Source organism: Clinocottus analis, unplaced genomic scaffold (genome assembly GCF_023055335.1).
Source record: "Clinocottus analis isolate CAN_PGR_092001 unplaced genomic scaffold, fCliAna1.0.p SCAF_6, whole genome shotgun sequence".
In the NCBI taxonomy this organism is placed as follows: domain Eukaryota; kingdom Metazoa; phylum Chordata; class Actinopteri; order Perciformes; family Cottidae; genus Clinocottus; species Clinocottus analis.
Window position 1 is genome coordinate 11,170,942 of NW_027176218.1, and position 24,406 is coordinate 11,195,347.

A 24,406-nucleotide genomic window follows, 5' to 3' on the forward strand; every position below is an offset into this window, starting at 1 on the left:
CCACAATCCTTTTAATCACACCTCTGCTGACATCCAGTGGCCAAGCCCAATCACAGCAGTATAATACAAACTGTTCACATAATATTAATCTACTCAGGTATTGTAAATTTAAGATTATTATCTCATCAAATTGTTTGTAGAAATAAACGGCAGGGTTTGTCTCGTCCACTGTACTGTAAATATTGTGTGAAATACCATCTTCAAGCCAAGAAATATGATCTGAGAAGTGCTTGTCCTCTGCACTCTCTGTCAGAGACTGTGCAGTATTTAACCTTTCCCTGAGGCAAACTTTAGACTTCTGCTCCCCTTTCCTTTTCTCTGACAATGAAAACCACTCACATGCCTGCACAAACCAAAACATTTCAAGTGGAGCCAGACAATATCTTTAATCGCAGGAGCCCTAAAGATAGTGCAAAGACACTTCTTTAAGTGTGTCTGTCTGAATGTCTGTTTGTGTGTGTGTGTGTGTGTGTGTGTGTGTGTGTGTGTGTGTGTGTGTACAGATGGGTGCTTCTCTGAGTGTTCACGCATGGAGCGCTTAAGTATCTACGTATGCTGTGTCTACGTATCTACATATGCTGTGACAAAGGATGTGGGTTAATCTTCAGAAGGTGAACAGCCGATGTTTGATAGCTAATCCCTTGTCAGGCCACATTAGTTGTCACATGTCGACGATGCTAATTGAACAAATCCAACAGGCGAAGGCGGCGTAAACAAATTACAAACTCATACTCTTTAGCAAGAACAATTCTATCTAATAAAATTGACATAAACATGTATATTTGAATTATGATAAAATATGGCAAGAAAATGACATATCCTGTCCTGTTATGTTTTGTAATACAGACACTTCAGCTTAAACTATAAATTAATGGACAATGTGACTGTTCAACCTTGATTGCATGACAAACTGTTTATGTACGTCAATTGTCTTTGTCACAGATAAATCCTTTAAATTGACTTGTGACCCCAGTCTGTGACCGCACCATCAGGTTTTTGCCATCTCTGATCTGATTGGCTCAGTCATTGTCCCTGACCAGGTAAGCCCCGCCCTCGGGCTTTAGCCTCTTAGCTGACGTTGATCCAAGGTTACACACCATAAGGTGTTGTCTGCTTTTTAGTTTATGCGTGGCTGGTGTTATCTATTGTTTTGTCTACATCATTTTTTTCTGAAAAGCTTCAGTCTGTCTATATTGAGTCGTGCTTAGTAGCTTTTCAGGGCTTTGGGAATCAGAGATGTTGCTTCCATCACAAGTCAAGAGGATATGGAGACTGACAGAAACCCTGCAGAGGATTTGACAACAACAGGTCAGTCCACTGAACACCATAGGCAGTCTTTGTTCATATCCATGACACCTCAGCTGAGTGTGTATTTACTTCGCATTTGAAGCGAAGTTGTTTTAATAGGATGGGATCCCTGATCTTAAAAAAGCCCACTCACCCCTCCTACTCCAAACACTGGCTCAAACACGACAGCCAGGGACTCACAAGAGCATAACAGACATTTGGTCACACACTTTAATTCACTTATTCTAGAAGTTAAATATTGCCGTAAAGAAATATGGCCAAGTTTTCAAGCAATTGTTTGTACGTTGAATATATAGCCGCATAGACAAGGACTCAACTCTCGCTTGTAGAAAACAACTCTTTTCCGTGCTTGTAGAAAATTCAACCCCTAGAAATGCAGGAAGATTATAAATATTAGTGTCAACTCTAAAGTGTTGTTAGATCAGAGAAACATGTAGAGAATGAAGATAGTGGGCCACTTTTCAGCTGGTTTGCTTTCTCAGCCAAGCTTAATTAAACCTACTTTAAGGGAAGTTTGAGGGAATTTACACAGAGCAAGTGTGTGTGCTTTTGTTTGTACATTAGAAAAGGTTTCAAGCTAATGATGCCCTTTAGGACGTGTTGTCATCAAGACACAGAATGAAGCTCCAGGTCCAGCCCACTCATTCTCACTGTAGAAGGGGAAAGGATGCACGTGTATAACTAATCCTGGTTGTTATTTCTCCCTCTTCCCTCAGGAGAAACTGGTCCCTGAGGCCTTACTGAGCACAATGATGGCCCTCATTGAACTGAAATTATGTCATGCCAAAGCTCTAGTCTGCTCACTGCTGGTCCACCTGTGTCTGCACACAGTCACGGGTACTGCCACGCCACGTCACGTCTGTTCGTATAGGAGTTTGGTTCTTGACCAGAATAAATGGGTTTCTTACACTCTGCATTTGTGCTTCATTGACACAGGAATGTCGGGGTGGGGTGGATGTTTGGATGGTCAGGATGTGTTCACAACGATCAGAGAAAACAGCCATTCAGGAGAAGTTGTTGCTGAACTAGTGGCTGAAACCACAATGGAGGGAGTTCACTGGAGCCTGGATGGAAAAGATGCTGATTGGTTTTTCTTGGATGAAAGAAGCATCCGGCTCAACACATCGGCTGACAAGGTCCTTGACCGAGAGGTAACTGAGTCGGGATGTGCCCTCTGAAACCCTGATCTGAGTGTTGGAACTTTCTAACAATAAGGAAGCCAAAGAATATAATGCTTATATCAAGATTACAGATTTTATACAGTTCTATTTTGCTATTTCGAGTTTGAAGAAATGCTTGTAATACTGTGGGACCGCAATGAGGAACGTGTATCTATGTTTGCAGTAAACATAGATACATAAATTTGAATTTTACAGCCTTGACCTTGGACCAAACACAATCTCCTACCGTCATCCTCTTCCCAGCCAGCTGACTTACATCATGGAAGCTGCTAAGAGGTCAACCAGATTAGCAATCTCTCTCTCTCTCTCTCTCTCTCTCTCTCTCTCTCTCTCTCTCTCTCTCTCTCTCTCTCTCTCTCTCTATCGATCTACTTCTGTCACTACGTCCTTACAAATAAATAATAAAATAAAATAACACAGTCTTTCCAGTGCACCTTATAAAATATCTGTCTGTGCATTTCTCAGACTGTAATCATGAAAGGAAAAATAAGATTATATGAGGGGTGTATGTCCTCATTTCTTGGTGTACATACAAAAGTACATAACCAATACAAAAGGCTTTGAAGCCTGGGTTTAGTTTTTTTTAAATTACTTTTCATATGAAATTGAGTATTAGAGAGCTTTCCTGTGTCAATGTCTTGGCAGTCACAAAGTTACCCTTTGGTTATCATAATTTAGTATTTGTGTTTTTAATATTTTTGATATATTGAATTAGGGATGACCCAGTGAGAATTTACATAGATGTTCCTGATTGGTCAAGTCTTTCCTTTTGGAGACTTATCGTCAAATCATGTGGGTTATTTTCACTCATTGATCCCTTTGTTAAAGCTTTATGTATCTCCAAAAATAAACGTTACTTTTGCGTGGATTTAGTTTTAAAATAATGGATCGTGCAGTTTGTTGTGTAAGGAGTTTGCATGTTTGTGTTGTGTAGTTGCAGCTCCGTCTGTAGCACTGACATGGAGCGAAGATCGTTAGACAGAGAGACATGTTTTCTTTCCTGCTTGCTTTTCCTGGTTGTAAATAGAACTTTCGGCCCTAATTCCATTTTTTCAAATTGTAGCAATCCAAAGTGAAGTGAACATTTCGAGCTTCCCCCATCTTCACTGATTTTAGAGATTTGTTCACAAATGCAAAATATATCTTGCGCTCTAACAGTTATACGTTCTTATGGGAAATATAATAAATAATACATATAGGCCTATTCTTTGATTTTGAAATAGCTATCTTGTTATTTATAAATGATACTTTATACTGTGTTTTGTTACCATATTTTCCACATTTACCACTTATTATCACTGAAATCCTTCGACTGTAAGTCAAATCAGAGCCAATTGTTGAATAGTTGACTATTCAGGGTCCCCCCTATTAAAGAAAGAATTTATTTGTCTCCTTATATCTGTTGTTGTCTCTCCGTCAGGCTCAGGGTCCTGTTCTAATGGCTGAGTTATCATGTTATGAGGACGACGCACTTCAGGTACACTTTATCAACCTTCAACTTTCCTATAGCTCTCATCCCACATGCAAACCTCTACTCACACACCTTAATTCGTTTAAATATAACTGATGTTGATTATTGTGGTGAAAAAGGATAATGACCAAGATCCACGCAGATGTCTCTACGGCAGATATACTGCTAGAATTAGTCATTGTTACTCTTCTTCTCTGTGCTTGTAGAAAATGCAACCACGAGAAAGCCACAAATACAGGAAATATATATATATATATATATATATATCTCCTAGTGTCGACTAAAAGTGTTGTTAGGTCAGAGAAACACGTAGAGAAAGAAGGAGAGTGGGCTACTATTCAGCTTGTTTGCTGTCTCAGCCAAGCTTAAAGCCACATCAAGGGGAATGGAGGAAATTACACAGAGCAAACCTCTGTCTTTTTTTTTTTTACTGGTGTAGAGTGTGTACAGGATCATGGTGGAGATTCTCAATGAGAATGATAATTCGCCTGTGTTTCCAGAAGACATGATCCATTCTCTTACCATCAGTGAGGTGAGACACTTTCACAAATACAAGCACACACAACTGTGCACAAAACATACAAGACTAAGGTGCTAAAGTGTTCCCCTGCCTTCTACATGTCTGTTTTTCAGCTGACTCCAGTGAACACTGTGGTGTTTACTGTTCAGGCCACAGATGCAGATAATGACAAGATCATTTATTCCATTGACCCAACATCAGTAAGTTCTATTCCTCACACTTGTAAAAAAAAAAAAGAGCAAAAAGCAAAACACCATCACAAAAAGAACCATCATTAATGTGCCTGTGTGTGTTCTTCAGCCCGATGCAGAGTACTTCAAGGTCGAGCTCCCCAACAGTGGAGAGGTGATCCTGTCCAAGCCTCTAGACTATGAGACCAAAACCCTGCTTACTGTCACCATCCATGCCTATGTAAGCTGTGAACATTTCATTTTTTACTGTTTTAGTATCCACACATACATCTAAATTAAATTTGTCACTACGTTTCTATCACTGAAAATAATGTACAGATTTCATTCCCTAATGGAAAACATGAACCATATTTTATCTCTTTCTATATCAATCTTTCATGACCATAGTAATGTCCTTCTAAAGAAAGCTTAACTTGTCATTATCTCAGGAAATGAGCACTGCTGAGCACTTTAATACCAGCACCAACATCACCATCAACATCCTGGATGGAGATGACCAGTACCCACAGTTCATGCCCTGTCAGATGCTTTTCCAGGATGGGACCAGTCGCATCTGCACCAGCCCTGTGTACACAGTCAATGTCACAGAGGGGGAAGAGGTCAGATGCTAAGACCCGCCCCTCAATAACACCATATACACATTACTTGTGCTATACTAGAATGTCCATTCATGATGTTTATAGAATATACGCTGAATTGATCTGGCTGAACTTAACACTGCAAACGTGGTTGTGTTTTGCATATCAAAAACCAAGGATTAGGACCAACAAATGTGTGTCATGTTGCAGGACGTTGTGTTGGACTTCTCTCCTGGTCCCATTCATGCAGTGGATGGAGACAGAGGAATTCGCTCTCCACTTAGCTATGCCATTCTCTCAGGTATCATATACACACCAACTCAATTTCATATTAGTAATGTGCTGTGCTTTTGTCTGTAACCGTGTTTGTGTTCATGCTAGGAAACGATGATGGCCGTTTCCTAATGGACAGAGCAACGGGGGAGGTGAAACTGATTTGCGTGATTGAAGACAGACTCACAACTCCAGAGCTGCATCTACAGGTCATGGTGAGACTTGCAGACTCAGTGTTTACATCAGGCTTGAAAGGCGTCCACTCTTACCAATCGTACTGCTCTGTTTTCTGTCTCTCTGTGTGTCTTGCCCCCAGGCATATCAGGACGACGACCCCAGGAAGTATTCTGTTGCTTCAGTGTTGGTTCGAGTTCTGGCAGTGAACCAGTTTCATCCAGAGTTTAATGAGGCTGAATATCAAGGCTTTGTAACTGTTGGAAAGAGCGCTGCCTCTCTGGTCAATACTTATGGCAGCAAAGCACTGATGTTATATGTACAAGATCAAGACTTTAACCATGTACGTATTACACTACTCTTCCACACACATAACATACCGACAGTGCAAAAATGCTCAAAGCAGATCTGTCTTTTGATTTATGTTGTCACCCATCATTGTTTTATCCATAAACAGGGCTTCAATCCCATGATCCACTTCACCTTCAGTCCTACATCCAATCACACAGAAATCTACCAAATAACACAAGAGGGTCTTCTGATCGCCAGGACCGATCAGCTAGAGCCAAAACAGAAATACATTCTTGAGGTGAGCCTCAGCGAAAACCCACTTCTATCATTTCATATTTTAATTGATTGAAAACACCATACAAGCCTTTTTCACATTCCAAACCACCACACATTGTAACCACATATTTACATTATGTTAGCTTACAAATATCAGCCTTTTTCCTTTAAATGCCATAAGTGTTTCGATAGATTTCCTAATCTGAATGAAAGCTGACTGAAGTAGTAAATCCTTCATTAGGCTGACTGCATAAAGGCAACAAAAAAAAAGATTTTGCCATGTACAACAAATTAACTATGAAGTATTGTGTTTATATACTAAAATTACATAAATAAGAAAGAATATCATTAAGTTATTCTCAATGTTTCCATCCAAGAGGAACTATATATGGGAAAGCAAACTGAAAAACGGTTGATGTGCTTTGGAAAATGATCAGCAGTAGTTTAAAGTATATGAAATGTAAGTCAATTAGCTAAAACATGCAAATCAACCTGCATGTACATATTCTTACCAAAAACAATTGAATTGATATTTTATAAACATTTCCAGTTACAACAACTCAAACCGTATTAAACATTTGACTTACTGTTACATCCTGCAGGGAAGCCAGTACAAGTGTTGCACAACCCCTTTATCTTTCATCCAAATCCTTAACAAGTAAAGACATAGTTATTGAAGATGTAATACAAAGTCTAAATACTTTTTAGGTAATGGCCAGAGACCAGGAGTCTGGAGATGCCACATTTGCCACTGTCGTGGTGGAGGTATTATCTGAAGGACAATCAAGTAAGGACAGTCTCTCAAGGCTCTTACACACCGGCGGCATGATTTCACACAGAGCATTGAACATGAAACTTAAATGAAGTTAAAATGCATCATCTTTGTTATAGAGCATTTTTGTTATAAGTAAAACAACAACACTGACGCTCCAAAGATAGCATATTATATTACTCACTTTTACATTACATTACATTACATGTCATTTAGCTGACGCTTTTATCCAAAGCGACTTGCAATAAGTGCATTCAACAGTAAGTACGAACTAGGAAAAACAGAAATCAAGAGAGTACAATTTCTTAAATAAAGTCAAACTACAAAGTGCTATCAGTAAGAGCCATTTAAGTGCTGCCTAAGTGCTGCTGCCATTGTCTTTATCCAAGGTGTAGTCGAAAGAGATGAGTTTTTAGTTTGCGGCGGAAGATGTAGACACTTTCTGCTGTCCTGATGTCAATGGAGAGCTCATTCCACCATCGAGGAGCCAGGACTGCAAACAGTCGTGATTTCAGCCATGACAAAGGCAGCACACAGGCACAAAGGCAGCACATACCAGATCCGCTACCTTTCACAATCAAAGCCCTAGAATCTAGAGCTTTCGATCTAGGGCACACATTTAGGGCATCTGGGAGACACATTTAAACAGTGGGCTGTATATACTTTATCTCTGGCCTAGATATATACAGCAAACTGCGTAAATGTTCCTCAAAAGGACCTCAAATAGGATCCAGGTAGTTGGTCCTCTGCCTGTTCAAACCTTTTCTTTAAAAAGTGCAAACTATTATGTGCATGATGCAAAATAGTATTTCCTGTGTTTATAGGCCTTCAAACACTGGCATTACTGTTTGCTGATGAGCCTGCAGACTGAAACTATGTATCTGTATGTCTGTCTGTGCACACCTCAGTCCCTGTTAGTCCGCTGGGCGCTGCGAATCCGATAAGCTGCACTCTGGGCAAAGCCTTGTTTCTGAGCATGGTGTTGATGACTGTACTTGGATGTATCCTGTCTTTGGTGATGTGGCTGAAGAAAAAGTACAAGGGAAAGCAGAACCCACTGCAAAGAGGCTGTGTGGCTCAAGGCAAACACCCCAATGTGGTGAGATCCTCAGCTTTAGAATCTATATTCATATTTACTAAGATTTGCTCGTTAGTAAGTTTAAAAAATAATATTGACTGTATTTTCTCCCATAGAGCTTACGGTGGTTCCAACTGGTGAGTTAATTATAAACTACTGAAGTTATCATCATTGTTCATTATTTCCTGTTCCTTTCCTGAAATAACTTTCAGTAGTACACTAGTCCTGATGTTCATTTCACGAGTAGTTATAGTTATCTAAATTAATTCATGTTTGCACTCTCCGAATCCTACTTAAAGTAAATTTGAGGCTTCATACAGTTTGACCAAACAATTCCAAAGTCCAATAATTAGCTGTTTCTGAAGCTTTTAACTACGTCTCCTGGCATTCATCACTGATCAGGATAATTTGCTACCTTTCGCTCTGCCATACAATAGTGGTTTACTTTTTCCACTGTGGTTGCTCTCCAGGTGAGTCATCGTAGCGGCATGTCGCACACGGAGGAAGTTCCCCAAAACAATGAAGAATATGGAACCTGTAACCCTTCCTTCAGCTTCCCAGACAATCCTGGCATCTACACCCACCAAGACCTCCCCTCATGCCGAGGACCTGTTCCACCCAGAACAGCTGCTGCACCCGACACCAGTTTCATCCCAACTGAAACTGCGCTCAGCCCTGTCATCTTCAATAATAATGTCTCTACACCAACCAAATGCTCCTCTTGGTCACCCACCTTTCACCCTGCCACTGTGGATGAGAGGCCCACACATATGGATCCACCTGAAGAAAACCCTGGCTCACCAACTGATACATATCTTGACCCTACCGAGCCACTACCTAACAGCAGTCCTAGCCCTGCAAGCCCTGATGCCACGAGCACTTCACCGTTCACCTGTCCTTATTCACAAACTACAGAAACAGACACCAACGATGACCCTGCCGACCCTGTCACCAGCCCCTCCTCTCAATGCAGTATTCCATGGAGTCTTACCCGTATTGCTTCCGCAGAAATAGACAAACCTTTCCGCAAACCTCGTGTGAAGACACCCCCGTATTCACCTTTACTGTCCCCACCCCTCCCCAAGCAGATGGGCACGCCCCCATCCACTCCTGAGCATGCTCCTTTAAAAGCTGAGCTTGTACACATAGATACATTTCCCCTTGATTCACCTCCTGTAACACCAGAGTGTTTATCCATGGATCTAGGCACAGAGGTAGACCAACCTTCCACATCACTGGACCATATAGAGCAATCAGAACACCTTGATGGGATTTCAGACGCCAGCAGGCCATCTCAGGACCAAATCGCCTCGACAAACTTGGGAAACCCGCAGGACATCCGTGGGGCAGGGGATGTCGATAATGATGATTTTCTGGGAGATGAAGATGCACACAAGAACAATGAGGATGCCGATGATGAGTTAGATCCAGCCGATGAAGAGCTGCTGAGGGTGATGGCTCGTTGTAATCCCATTTTTATCACATTTAGTAAGTGATTACTATAATGTGGCAGGAACTGAGAGAGACGGAATGGACGACAGAGAAAAAAGTGGGTACAGTGAAGATGGCTGACTGTGCAAGCCCATAGGGGACTTCATACATATGATAATGTAAACTTCCATAATAGTAATTCAATTTTCAACATGTCAGTATTATTTGAGTAAAAATAAAACAAAATATTATATTTGCATTTTCAATTTGTTCCATGATCATACTATAATAAAAATGGAACAGCTTGTTTGACGTGAGTCATCCGCTGACCAGTCTCGCTAATCATTTCAACTAACAAAGCATCATTTTTCTGGTGAACTGCAATAAAAATAGGCAATATGAAGAATATAACTTGTTTCATAACAAAAAGCCTTTGGATTTTCTGTAATGCTAACTACTATTTATTACTTGAGTTTATGTGTTGCTGAGAAATGTACAGTTGTAATTCAGTGTAAACTCTAAAGCATACAAAGCGATGAATATTGGGCTGAATCTACTTCTCTGATATGTTACAACAATGCTGCACACCAAGACACACTATAACAGGAAACAACTCAAGCTGGGCTCGTTAGCATTAAACAACTTCAGGCCATGCATATTGTACCTGCTGTGACAAGACAGCACACAATTTCATTTTACAACATATTATCTACATGGGATGAATAATGGTTGAGACAGCTATATTGGCCTGAACAGCCCATTACCAGGTAGTAACGAAACTTCTCCAGTCAAACGATACCTGCGGATTATTTGTATGGTGTCGCTTGCAGTTTACCGCCGTAATGTGACTTGTGATGTGCACAGTACCGCAGCAGCTACAACCCATAAAGCCAAACAATTTACTAAGGGTCTTGAGTTCTACAATAACTTAACCAACGTAATCTTCTTAAGGCATGTTGAATACAAAATGTGGAAATACTGAGGAGAAAATAACATTTTATAAACAGAAAATCCATCTGTTTCCCCTTGAATGACTTAATATATTCTGGAGAAGGAGGAGGGAACAAGTTGAGAGTTTGAGTTGCATCTATCTGAGCTATATAATAATGGGCACATTTTTTAAACACAAAGCGTTTTTATCTTACTCGCTTGGCATGTCTCCTGACAACCGTGAGACTGGGAAATCTGTATGTCTCTAAAAGAACGTGCAATTTCATTGTTATCATACAATGCTGAGGCCATTCTAAAGACGTCATGCGTCCCTCTGTGTGTTGATAACCATGAGCTATTAAGACGGTAGCGCTTTGCTCATTCGGCGAGCAGACTTGAATATACAATTAGTAAAGTAACATGTTACATCTCTGTCTCTGCTCCTTCCTTGCAGCGAATAAATGTTACCATCAGGTCTCGAGTGAATATCACTATCAATCACATAATATTGATAATTGGCCGAGCACTAAAAACAAGTGAGGCCAGATTTTGCAAGTATTTAATCATAAATCAAAAGACCGGACAAACTGAAAAGATAACAGAAGCTGGTGATAAAATAAGTAGACGATGAAAAGAGACAGCAGTATTCAGTATGTGCAGCATGTACATCTCATAAGATCTGCCAAGATAGTCTACCATCGCTATGCATCTCCTGCAGATTTACTCTTTTCTTTTAGCACCTTTGTAGATGTATAAACATTTAGAAATGTGTCTGTAAAACCTTTGAGGCTAAGAGTATTGATGAACAGTATTTGCCAACTGAAACAGATGGAAAGGCTTTTGATTAAATGATTAAACATCTAAACTTGCAGATCAGGTTTGGTGGTGAATAAGGATGAGTTAACGGTTTCATTGAAGCTCCCAATGACCAATTAAAGAAGGAAGAGCAGCTGAAACACATTTGTGTTAATCAAATATTATTTAAGTAGTTCAAATAATGAGACATATATGCAGACTTGTGGGTGAGAAGAATCTCCTGCAAGCTTCAGTTATTAGACATGTAGAGGACAGCAGTGACAGACCTAAAAAATGGAAGTGAATGGCGAGAGAAAAAAGGTCTGAAACAACAACCCTGAAATCAGTGGGTCAACAGCCTGAATAAAAGCAGGAAACAGCATTTCCTAAAAAGGAAGAAAGCTAGGAAAAAGTGATATTGCAACACATACTATTTTCAACTGCCACGTAGTGCCACATGAGATCATTTTAAATGTAGTCATAAGAAAAACCTATGTATTGGTGTGTTTTTCTTCCTGAGCACAAAAGCTTGGTCAGAGTGTGATTAACACCCAATCAATAGCAGCTGCCATGTGAAAAACACTTGCCAACTACAACTTTATACAAAAGAATATGGCAGATGAAATGTTGAAATTTAGTTTATTTTTATTGAGAACATTCTTCTCAATCACAAAAACTGGACCTGATTGTTGCGTGCCCAGTATGCAAACCGACAACTTATTTACAGTATAGTCACAAGTGAAAGGGTGGTAGCTGCAGTGAGCCTGTAAAAAAACATTATCATATACATTATAGTATACCATAAAAAATCTCAACAGTGGTTATAAATGGTGGTAGGGATAATACAAGCATAACAAACATATTTAGGAGGCGAAAGGGTTTGAAGGTGTGTGTTTTTTTAAAAACTGATTACAAATCCGGACAAAGTTTTTCCCTTGGCACGCAACTTAGCTGAATACAACAAAACTTAACATAAAGAAAAGGTAGGTCAGTAATCAAGAAAACAAGTAATATATGTACACACAAATTCTCTCACACGCACACACATAGTATTGAGGTGAAATGAGGCAGCTTTGTGGACAAAGAATCCATTAATCCCTAAATCCTAAATTCTTGATTCCTTTAGCTAACACACAACCCACCTGTATGGAGAACCAACAGTTTGTGCCAACATGGAAGCTTTAAGGACAAGTATAGTATAGACAGTGAGGTACCACTGATGATACTGTATTGCACTGGTCCAAATAGTCTTTGCCACTGGAAATGAATCTTTACTCCTCGTTCCAAACACCCTATACTTCTGAATTACCGCATTATGATCAATGACACAAAAACAAGGTACAATGAATCAACAACTGGTGTTTTCAGTTTAGGCCCAATAATATGATAAGACTGCTGGCAAGAAAGCGGATTTACTTTTCACAGTCTAGTGAATTGCAAAAAGAAATGGTGCGATAAACTATTCTGCATAATGCAAACTTAAACTTGTTCTATTAGGGTTTCATAAAAAAAACCTGGCTATTTCATAAAATCCTTTTTTTCAGATAAAAAAACAAAACCAAATTGTCATCTAACACTGTTTGTCCTTTGCCTGACCTGGCACAGGGAAGATTAGTGTCTGGAAGCAGAGTACAGGCTGACGGCATATCCCAATCTTACACACAACTGAGCATGAGGACAAACTCGGTGTGTGATGTTAGTGTGTACACAATGGGACACATTCAACAAATCAAATAAATTATTGTTCGTGGCGTTGAATTAAGTGAGCTCATCTTGTTTGAGATACTCCGTCCACTGTTGGAGGAGTAAGGTGGTACACAAGATGAACTACACAATGAGTCTTTGGAGGCCGGCGGATGTTAGAACTCGTCGTGTCGAGTCAGAGCTTCTCCGAAATCGGTTGCCTGACTGCCCACGAACAGATCGTACTTATCCACAATTTCTGTCTTGGTCAGGCGGCCATCCTGATGGAGGGAGAATAACACACACGATAAGACTTGTATTTGTGTCAGTACAAAGATGATTATTTAAAAAAAACTGTTGTAAAGATATGAAAGTGTTTCATGCTGCTATTGTTTGATATGTCTTGTATGATTAGAACGTGCATAACTTGGTGCGAACAAATGAGATATCTTTTCTCATCTTAATTACACATTAGAAATATCTAAAAGTACCACAACACAGGCAGGTCTGAGAGGAAAGTCTCAACGTCTTGCATTCATCATGCCTTGTTACTGCTGTAATTAAGTAGATCCGCCTGTATTTTTATATAATAACTGACAAACTTTTTTTTTTTTTTTTTTAAATGCACAAAACTAGAGTAATTAAAGTCATTGTTGACTAAGACCATTTTGTTTACATTATACGCCTGGGACAAAAAGACATTTAAGTGTCACTGGAAGGCTTTTACTGTGAAGTAACCGCAGGCTGGTGACAAATATTCTTAGTTAGTTGCAAAAAGCAAAGTCATTATTTAATAAATAATTGTCTAAATCTAGACATAAACAATTGTCTAATTTTTTGTTTCATAGAACTGAATATTGTCATTGCAATATCAAACAAATCTACCAAACATCACAACTGTTCCCAGTATTTTGTAGCCCAGTACTCATTGACTTGCCCCCAATATTCAAAACCATGCATTTCTGATAAAATTTTGAAATTCTTTACAGATTTTATAGTACATACTTTGTCCTCATCCGACTCATAGACCAGATGCTTGGCCTCGGCGTCAGCATGGTCGTAGTCATTGGGCAGGATCCAGTCTCTGGTCTCCTCCTTGTCCATCTTTCCGTCTTTGTTTTTGTCTCTAAACTCAGTGAACTGTTCCCTCTCGGTCTTCACCCACTCAGGTTCTGTGGAATCTCCCTCCTGGTTGTACATATCACCTACAACACAGAAGGAAGGTGTTGTCATGCTCATTTCATAAGGATTACTCAAACTGGTTCCTCAAACATTTACCGATACCTCTACTTTGTATTTTCCATCGGTCTTGATATTTCACCAATTGCAAACCCAAAGTTGTGTGGTCTAAATTGATGGTGCTGATATGACAGTGAACGAGAACTCACCTATGTACTCATCTAAATCTATTAAACCATCTGCATTCTTGTCAATGTCTTCCATAGTTTCCTAAAGGAAGAAAAGAGACCATAGAGCAGTGAGAAGGGAAGTAAAACAGTGTTAGTGTCGTCATTTAACACCTGTGTGCATTTGTCACTCACCAGCACGACAATGTCTTTCATGTGGTCATACTCCTCAGGGTGAAGGAAGGCTGTAAACTCCTCCTTGTTGGCTTTCAAGTCATTGTCTTGGTCGGCCATTTTGAATCTCCTCTCATCACGATCCATCATCTGTCTGTAGCTGAAGCCATCTTCGGGTTCAGGATCATCTGCAAGTCAGGGGTCACAACTTTGTTTAGTGTGTGCATGTGTGGCAAAGTCAATTTGTGTCTGTATCGATGTAATAATACATTTATTGTATAAAAAGATAATTGTCTGCAGCTGTACCAAGAATGTATCCATATGTGGCATTCTTGTACTCCTCCCAGGACACCGCTTCATCCCCATTTAGGTCATGACTCTTCCACTGTCGATCCACATCATCGTAGATCCACCTTTTCTGGGCATGCTTGATCCACTTCTTCATTTCCTCGACTGTCACATAGCCATCCTTATCCTCATCTATACGTTCAACTAACATGCTGTAGGTAAAAGAAAGACATGACGTGTCACCTCAGATGAACTTTACTGCTCCTTGAGGATAAACTAAGACATTAACACAGTGACATTTATATCATCTTAGCGTTTCAAGAAAAGATTTGAACAATCTCCCTAGCAGACATTCTTACCCAAGCCTCTCCTTGCTCTCCTCTGGTGTGAGCTGGTCAAAGGTCTTGGCCTCCTCTTGTCCCAGAAAGGCTTCATGGTCATAATCAAAGTTCTCCATATCATCGTGATTTCTGTTGCTTAGGGGTTCATCGTGGTGAACACGTTCCTTCTTCTCTGTGGGTTTACTGGTGGCGTAAACTACACAGAGAGCAAAGCACATAACAAGGGGTCGCAGCTCCATCCTGTGTATGTGCAGACGCCGTCTGGACAAGGAGTAGAAAGAAAACAAAAAGCTACTTTTTTATTGCATGCCTATGTTAGTTTGTTATGCACTTTTATTCAAATACTGACCAAATTTTTTAACTTATTCAACTCTGCTCCAGTTTAGAAGTGGATCACTCTAAGCAAGCACATGCTCAGACTATGAGGTGAACTGCAGGACTAATCTGTTCAAGCTGATGCAATCCCTTTGTTGCCAAACGTATGTTATGTTGTAGGAAATACCATCTCATATATTTTCTCATCACGACACAACCATTCTCAAAACACCAATTTATACACACTGATTTATTAATTATTTACGTGACATCTCAGCATAGCTTGTTGGATCGATCATGAGGTACATCTAGCATACCTAAAACTAATGCCACATGTAGAATTAATGCAACGAAATCCTACTTTTATTAAAGTTTTGTTCTGGTTAGGCATGCTTAAGCTTTTACAGAGAAGCTGATTCACGGGAAGATATTCGAATCACCTGCTTGCAACTCAAGTTTTTATAAAGAAACTATAACGTTATCGCTTTTAATAATAGCAGGTATTGTAAATTAGTATTTGGAGGGGAGAAATATAGTCTTTGACTATTTAACTGTCTGCTAACTAAAATAAGTTCACCGCTAACGCGACTGCTTTCGTGTGACATGGCTCAATATCAGTAGTCTCTTTTTAGCACGGCTCGACACCTTTAATCGTCTCATCCTTTGTAAAGTTACGAGTCAGCAGCTACAGTTTGTAATCATTACGTCCAATTAGTAGCCATTACCATCCAAAATCAGAGGAATAACGTCAACGTTAGACTGGCTAACCTAGCGTACCGTTATTTTTTCAGCTAACCTGCAGCTTCACTCGTCCAATTAATGCAAATAAGCAACGAGGTAAGTGTCCATATTGCGCCTTTCTAAACGCCAGCTACACGGGAAACACAATTTAATTACTTTTTGTATTTATAAAACCACAATTTATCAAGAGAACTCACCGGTGCCTTCAGAGAAGTTCGTCGATGCAATTTAAGACCCGCCCCTCGGAAACACACCCATGCACTTCCTGTGCCAAATCGGCAACCGACGCAACCGACCAATCAGGCGCCAAAGAGGCAAGTGCGATGTCGCTCGCTCACTGGTCCACTTCAAGGGTGCATCGGTGATTGGATTGGCCGAAAACCGCCACGTCCTCAAAGTCAACAAAACTTGTTTCATTCATAAAACGAAACTCCCGTGTGTGGAGTTGGTAAACTCCACAATAGAAGCCCAAAACCAGCACTTTTACGCAAGTTATACAAATGAACCAAAGACAAATACCATGGAAACGTTATGCATTTAATTAAGTTATACTAGAGTTTCTTAAAAATGTAATTCAAAAGGGGATTTTGCCTGAATAACAGACTTCTGCTTTGAAAGCAAATGCCAAATCCACACAAATCTTTTGTGGCAGAAATTTCACAAAAACAAAACACCATTAAGAACACAAAAACACCAAGACTCACAAAATAAAACCCTTTTATTTCTGTTGGCTTTAACACTGCAAATAGTAACAGAAGCGTGGAAATTATATATTTATCACAATTCAGAAAAATAGGTATTAACTATTCTTCTCACTTCTTTGAATGTATAAATGACAAACTCTCTCCTATAACCCTGCAGTTCAAGCAAATATCTCTCCCGCTGGTGGTTAAACATTCATCATAAGTGGAAAAATCACAATGACAGGACTTCCTGCTGCTAAACGGAGAATTGTCTGTGACTGCCTTTTCCAAGCTCCCTACTGTGTAGAAATCAAAGAATATATACATATGCACATGACGGTTTGTGAATGCCTGTTTTACCTGTAGGTGTTATTTAACTATATTTATGTTGTGCTTCAAATATCAAATTCACATATTTTGCATGTTTCTGGAAAATGATTGTGACACAAGATTTACACAAATACTAACGCTTGTATTTTGTAATAAACTGTATGAATCCAACTGTTGTTTAATTGTCGATTTAAGACATGGAGCCCTTCACAGCCTGGTGCCTCTATATCATTATAGGAAGGTCATAATATAGTAACACCTCTATATCTTAGCCCACTGTTGAGTCTTCCAAAACTGCTGTTTCTCCCTGTTGGTTGGCATTTCCTTCTTGATTGGACTGAAATGTTGGGTCCATCTGCTCACCACTATCACCACTTCCTGCTGGGACAACACATAAAGCCAACATTGTATGAAAATGCGTCACAAAACAAGTTATAAGAACTGTATAAGAACAAAATTATCACAACAGATTTTGCACCATGAGGATTATTGCGGTTCTGGCTGACCTGTGCTGGTTTCACCCTCCTTCTTCTCCACGAGGAAGATTCGTTGCATCATCAATTTTTTCACTGTGTGACACATGTACTTGAGCTCTGGACTACTGTCTGCTTTTCCTGCAGACGTGTATCAAAATGGACAATAAAGCAAAAAAGAAGAAGCTGAAATCCAACAATAAACATAGAGAAATATATAGAACACATTACCTTTCTGTGGTTTCTCCTCAAACAGCACACAAGTTCCCAGAGTATCTTTGAAGAGTGAAGGAAAATGAAAAAATTAAACTTTTTTTTTTTAATGATAACACTCATTATAGGAAATCATAGAAGCTTCTGCATATAAGAAAATAAGTCTATGACTAATCATGGTGTTCATGGTGTACATATCTATTAATATATAGTTATGTAATTATATAGTTATGGCTTCTATTGAATGTATTACTCTTTACAGGAGGCACAAGTCAGTCAAGCTACAGAAATAGAATATACATGCGTTTGCTGTGGATATTTAGAGGTTACTCCTTACCTTCATATTCCCCTGCAAACACATAATGTCCCACCTGCATCATGGGTTTCTCACTGTCTATGTCCTGCAACACATAGACACAAGGTATTTATTGACTGCTGCAGTGAGAGGCCTTCACTGATATTGATGGCATGCACGGTGGCCAGGTCTTTTCTCTTTCATGACAAACGAGCATTACAATCTAATACTCACCAATATCTTGCATGTGCCGCGACACTTGGACAGGAAGTCATTGTTTAATATACCAGAGAGCTCAACCACAACAATCTGCTCCTAAATAAGCGAGAAGAGAAGAGTGTTCCCAAATGAAGAGACTTTGTGATTTTGCAACAGTCAAACAAGCACAGAGAAACAAATGAACATACAGACGGATCAGGACCCAAAATTAATGAACTAACGCGCTCTTAATATGGTAAAACGCTGGTACACTGATGGTATATTTGTACCTCCTCTTCCCATTCATCTTCCATTTTGAAAATCCTGGTCTAAATAGAATGGTATCATTAAAAGTAAATACTCGTTTCAGTTGTATATAAAGCAAGCGCCTATTCCGTTCTTCACGTAAGACTATACGCCAACTTCCGCGAATGTACGGTGGCCGAGGTGCCCCTTTTTTTCTTTTCTTTTTTCTTTCTAGATGGCATATTTGCAGTTTCGAGCCCTGAACAACGAGGGGCGCTGTTGCTCAGTTTGTTGTGTAGTGTCTTGTTGCAAAGCCATTTAGTAAACTGGAAATAGAGCGAATAACAATTAAATATAGCTCCAACCGACCAATTCAACTATCCACCCTATCTGTCAGTCAGTCAGTCAGTCAGTCTGTCTGTCTGTCTGTCTGTCTCTCTGTCTGTATCTCTGTCTGTATCTCTGTCTGTTCATTCTACTTATGGTTGAGTGTGATTTGATCTAAATATTGGCTACCTGTAGGCAGACTCATCCACATCTAACATTAATGTTATTAATGTTCTACTGCAGGAGGCCATAGCGAAGGTGATGAGATGAGATGAAATTAGACGATACACTTTATTGATCCCCAAGGAGAAATACATCTGTCAAAGACTGAGGCAACACAAAATAAAACCAGCACACACATCAAACATATCCACAAAAAAAAAGAAAGAAAAAAAGGAACAGGAGGCCAGATGCAAAACATGACTGAATCCTAATCAAAGTGCAGATTAAGGAAAACAAATATTATGCACAAAAACAAATCATTTAGCTTGGTGACATGAACATATCACAACATATGTATGGGGGAACCTACGTTTTTTAGGACTGCAGTCATTGTCCAGAAGTGAATTTGGTGCCTGCAAATCTGATACACATACATTAAAGGCAGAACTCCCAAAATCTGTAAATGTATTTGTATTATTATGGTAGTATGTAAAATATAATATAATGGACATATAATATAATTTATGAGATAAAGATGTTTTATGATACAGCAACACAGTTGTATCAGTTTCATAAAGGAGTGGGTAATTCTTCAGTATTTTTTTTTCCTTTTCATGGCATTGAATTTCGGGAGACAACATATATGATTAATATCAAATGAATGTTATATTGCATTTCTGGTTTGCAGTTTTAAGGTTTAAAGCAGGACATTATTTGCCTAAAGAACAATAAAGCCTCTAGGATGAAAGGTGATGCCGTCTTGTGAACTCATTTATCATTCAGTTGTCTAGTTTTAGTTTTTATATTTTTTTGCCTCAGAATGCTTGGCTGGACGTAATGTATATCGTTCTCTACTAATTATACTGTATCTGAAAAATGTATAACATGTATCTAATAGTCCTAATTAATAATGGTACATATCGATCCTTATAGGACATATCTCTTCAGGTTCGCTACCCTCTGGGGTCAGAGATCGAGAAAAGCTGAGGGGCAACACCCCTGGAGCTGTTATGGATTCATCACCTCGCTCAGGACTTCTGTTTTTTCTCCCCGAGTGCTCTTCTTGATAGACCCTACTGTCCAATAATAAAAAACAAGACAGTTGTGATAAATGGAAGATGTAATAAATAAGTAAAAAGCATTTGTGCAAATCTACTATGTCACCTATCAACCATGCTTGTGCCTTTTACACATGCATGTTATTTAGATAAATGTTCTGGCAAATTTTTGCATTCAGTTTTTTAGAGGGAAACATGAATCCTCTTCCACAACACAATTGATAAACTGATTGAGTGAATTGAAGTAAAACTGAACCCGTTTAACTCGTGCGAGGACAAAGTCAATAAACTGGTGCTGGGACAGTCACAGTATACCGTTCTTGGATTTAGGAAATGGAGTCGTGGAAAGAAGGGGATTTAAGTAGATCTCCTGGTTTTTCAGATATCTGCATTTAATGAATTTGGTGGTAACCATAAATAGCAGATTCTCCGTTTAATGCCCTAAAAGATCAAATTGTAAAAACATACAGGATTTCTGCACCCACCATTTATATTTAATTGCTTTGAAAAAAATTACCACTATAAAATATATCTGCTTTAAGGATACAGGAAAGGAAAATAGCACAATAATTAAACATTTTTTACTCTTGCAATTTTGTCCATCCAGGCACTGTACAGCAAGGCCGTGTAACACTGGCGTGGAGCGGTTCGGAGTCTGGCGGTATTTGTAAATACCTGTATAAATGTAAAGCAGGTTGATGCTGAACGAGAGAGAAAAACATATTTTGAATCAGAATCCGGCAAACCAAATTAAAGGGGGTGCAAATCCCCCATGTGTCTTCTTCTCCCTCTATATTTCTGGCCTATCATTTATCTCTGGACCACGGTGGGGTTGTCATGTCGACCAGTCCACAAGTTACTATGACAACGGCTCAAGGGGAGGCACTTGCTAGGGAGGTTATTGCCTCCTTGGGGATGTAAGAAGGACATGCAGGGGGAATGTGAGCAGAGACAAAGATAGGGGGGCTTATAGACACCAAAACGGCTTGAATGAAGGGAGAGGTCAAGTCTGAGTATGTTAGCTGCAAGTGTGTTTGTGTTTGTACGGCGGACGATAAAGGTCAGCTTACATTCAGACTCATGCAGAAGTTGACACACTGTGTAAATCAGAGTGGCCCCACTGAAGCTTTGGAGAACAAAGTTTTCTCCCCGCTGGACGAGGCCTCTCCTGTACATGATGTATTACACTTCCTGCTCAGTGCCGTACCCCGGGGCCGAAAGGGGGCGGGGGGCAAGGGAGGGAGTGACATTAAGGACCCTCCAAGGTGTCAGATGGGTTTCGAGCTTCCCCCACATTTTGCCATATAAATGTCATAAAGACAAGTTTGGAGTTGGGGAGCTTTTGGGTCTCCTTCTGCCTGGGGGGTATTATGGTGGTTAATTGCCCCATTAGCACTGACAGGGTAAATTGGTGGAAGGGCTAACTATATATTACAGTGAAAACAACAACCCCTGGCATACACCTGAGGGCATGGTGCGTTTAACAGTACCGCCTATGTTTAAGTGTGTATGCAAAGGGTGTGTGTGTGTGTGTGTGTGTGTGTGTGTGTGTGTGTGTGTGTGTGTGCGTGTGTGTGCGTGTGCGTGTTTGCGTGTGTGCGTGCGTGCGTGGGTGCGTGAGTGTGTGTGTGTGCGTGCGTGTGTGTGTCAATTGTAAATTTAAATGTACATTTACATGACAGTTTAATATCTGTGAAATATTACATTTTTATATTCATCACGACGGAAATTAACTCAAATTTCCAGTCAGGGTCATATCTTTCTCAAGGTGTATAACCAATCAAGAGAATTTATATTCTATAAAATGTGACTTAATGTGAGGACTGCTTTATAGAGGACTTTGTATTTTTTTATATATGAATTCCTTGCATGAGAAGGTATGAAATATGTGTGTTCATAGGCCTTTTTCATTGTTTCAAAAAGGGCAAAAAAATAAAAAGAGCCAGTGATGTAAATAATATGGATCAATTTAAAGCATTTTATTATGGTGTCCCCACACTGGAGTGTACAATTTGTTTATGCTGAAAATCAAATAAGCAACATAATTGGTTCAAAATCAAAGCAACATTTTCAGAACCAAATATTTTTCCACTCGTATGCCATTGGTGTTTACGGGTTATTCTTTTCCATCAAAGAAGCACACATTTGATATCTTATAAATACACTATTGTATTAAAAAATGATGCACATGTAAGAATGGATCGAAAAACCCTTTTATGCAAGGTTGCACTGAGCAGATCACTTATTGAGTCTGTCTGTCTGTCTGTCTGTCTGTCTGTCTGTCTGTCTGTCTGTCTGTCTGTCTGTCTCTCTCTCTCTCTCTCTCTCTCTCTCTCTCTCTCTCTCACACACACACTCTCTCTCTCTCACTCTCTCTCTCACTCTCTCTCTCACTCTCTCTCTCACTCTCTCTCTCTCTCTCTCTCTCTCTCTCTCACACACACACACACACACACACACACACACACACACACACACACACACACACACACACACAGACTGCTGTGACACACACCTTGCAATATGGACCAACGTTAAAATTATAAAACCATTCACTGTTCTTGTCTTTTGCTCATAACAATACATAAAATCATCACAGTTCTAACTGCAGCCCCAACAAAAACAGGAAATATCCATGTAGGCATAAAGAGAACAGAGCAGTCACTGATTTATGTTTTTGACAACCTGCAATCTTCGCTTGCTTGTATGTGCAGGACAGACAATCACTTCAAAGGTTTTCAAACAGTAAAATAATCACTGAATGTTCTTCACACGTAGACCAAACCATTTGGCCAAATGCATCGATTCTTTATAGTTGTACGGATGCAAGAAAATGACCAGACCAAAACAAGACAAACCAAAATATCAGTGCTCTCAAAACCAAGACAACGAAATAGCATTAATATTCATATACTATTCCGAAATGGCCTTGTACGGTTGTTTCACGCAACAGCGAGCTGTAACCTGACTGCAGTTAATACGATAGTATTTTTATATTCTGTGGTAGCTAATACAATAATATCCCCATATTTATTTCCATATGGACTTTCTCTGTAACATCGTAGCCTTTCACACTTTTCTACATTTGTATTAATACGATTCTAAAAATTAAGACTACGTGAGCTGTGACAATCAAGACCTAATTAAGTATAACATATAGTATTTGATCTTACAAATACATGCAGTTTTCTCCTTCTTAAATATGGACGATCGACAGATTGCACGTCCAGCGAGAAATTCACAATAGTATTATCATAACAATAGACCCGAGTGGCGAGGATGGGACGGCCGGAGCAGACAAAAAAACCCAAAGGTCTTATGTGATGACAAACACAGAAGTGGACACATCAATTTAGGCTTAGGTATTTTAATGTTATCCAAACAGAGAAAATTAACCAGCAAACAATTGCCCGCAACCCACCTGCAGCCTCGGTCCAAAAACTGTTTAAGGGTGCAATTTCTCATTTCATATTGCAGCATTTTTAGACGAGACCTTTTTCCTTTTTGTCTTCAGCATATATTTTGAATTATTTGTTCAAATGTGAGTATCTGTCAATCCAGAAACCTTTCAATGTCATGAATTTCATGTTACAACTTTTCCAAAGCAGGTGGGCTGACAAACAGATATTTTAATATTTAATGAAAATAATGCAATTTCGGTCTGGAACATAATGCGTACATTTGAGCGTCTAACGTCTGCTTTAACACAAACAAAATGTCTATATAATATTCCTAGAAAAATCCTCAAGGGCCCTGCAATGTGTTTTTGTTCTCAATAGTAAATCACGGTGATTGTGACGCATTTTGTGGTAGATCTTCCGGCGTCACATTGCTCTTATAAAATCCCATTGTCTTTTTTTGTTTGAATATTTACATTATTGTTCGCCTTCTTGGTATTCAAGCATATTTTATTTAGGCATCTATAGATTTCTTTTTTTGCGATATTGTTTTCTTTCTAATTTACATATTTGTTCACATCAGCCGGGATTTGTCATAACATCCATCTAAAATATATAACTGAAATCTTTCAACGACAACATTCTTTTCGCAATAAAAATTCAACCTTTTAGCTGAAATTTATCGTACTTTTTTAATATTGTCTTCTCCTCCCTGTCCTCTCAATGCGTCCCCTGTAGCCTCTCCCCCTCCCTCCTCCCTCCCTCTCTCTCGCGGAATCCTATTGATCCAAACGGGCTAATTAGCGGTGTCTGCGCAATTACGCACATGCGCACTAGGCGTAATCTCAGCCATTTTTTGAAGGAAA

The 24,406-nt window shown here is 39.4% G+C and overlaps 3 protein-coding genes across 7 annotated transcripts in view; 1 reads left to right on the forward strand and 2 right to left on the reverse strand.

The window, feature by feature from the left end:
* Positions 1-2,060: 2,060 nt before the first annotated feature.
* LOC137804531 (cadherin-related family member 5) lies at positions 2,061-9,700 on the forward strand. The gene is made up of 15 exons (XM_068603825.1): positions 2,061-2,145; positions 2,245-2,459; positions 3,910-3,966; positions 4,400-4,492; positions 4,594-4,680; positions 4,781-4,891; positions 5,100-5,270; positions 5,460-5,550; positions 5,631-5,737; positions 5,839-6,039; positions 6,154-6,285; positions 6,972-7,050; positions 7,944-8,134; positions 8,230-8,250; positions 8,584-9,700. The coding sequence occupies exons 1-15, from the start codon at positions 2,061-2,063 to the stop codon at positions 9,607-9,609; spliced, it is 2,667 nt and encodes an 888-aa protein (XP_068459926.1). The 3' UTR covers positions 9,610-9,700.
* A 2,191-nt stretch (positions 9,701-11,891) lies between these two features.
* On the reverse strand, positions 11,892-16,407 carry calub (calumenin b). The gene is made up of 7 exons (XM_068603843.1): positions 16,355-16,407; positions 15,120-15,362; positions 14,779-14,972; positions 14,494-14,660; positions 14,341-14,401; positions 13,958-14,157; positions 11,892-13,233 (listed from the first exon to the last, which is right to left on the reverse strand). The coding sequence occupies exons 2-7, from the start codon at positions 15,338-15,340 to the stop codon at positions 13,129-13,131; spliced, it is 948 nt and encodes a 315-aa protein (XP_068459944.1). The 5' UTR covers positions 15,341-15,362; positions 16,355-16,407; the 3' UTR covers positions 11,892-13,128.
* Positions 16,408-16,857: 450 nt separating this feature from the next.
* The window catches only part of gtf3c6 (general transcription factor IIIC, polypeptide 6, alpha), a 33,862-nt gene continuing 26,313 nt past the window's right edge, over positions 16,858-24,406 (reverse strand). The window contains exons 2-8 of one of the 5 annotated variants that reach the window (XM_068602330.1): positions 19,455-19,497; positions 18,386-18,466; positions 18,194-18,257; positions 17,875-17,919; positions 17,677-17,784; positions 17,435-17,551; positions 16,858-17,385 (exon numbers count right to left, since the gene is read on the reverse strand). In XM_068602330.1, coding sequence (XP_068458431.1) covers positions 17,439-17,551; positions 17,677-17,784; positions 17,875-17,919; positions 18,194-18,257; positions 18,386-18,466; positions 19,455-19,497 — 454 coding nt within the window. In that variant the 3' untranslated portion in view covers positions 16,858-17,385; positions 17,435-17,438. Of the gene's footprint in view, positions 17,552-17,676; positions 17,785-17,874; positions 17,920-18,193; positions 18,258-18,385; positions 18,467-18,639; positions 18,778-19,454; positions 19,506-24,406 lie in introns of those variants that run through there. The other 4 variants (XM_068602331.1, XM_068602329.1, XM_068602333.1 and 1 more) reach the window with 4 other exon arrangements.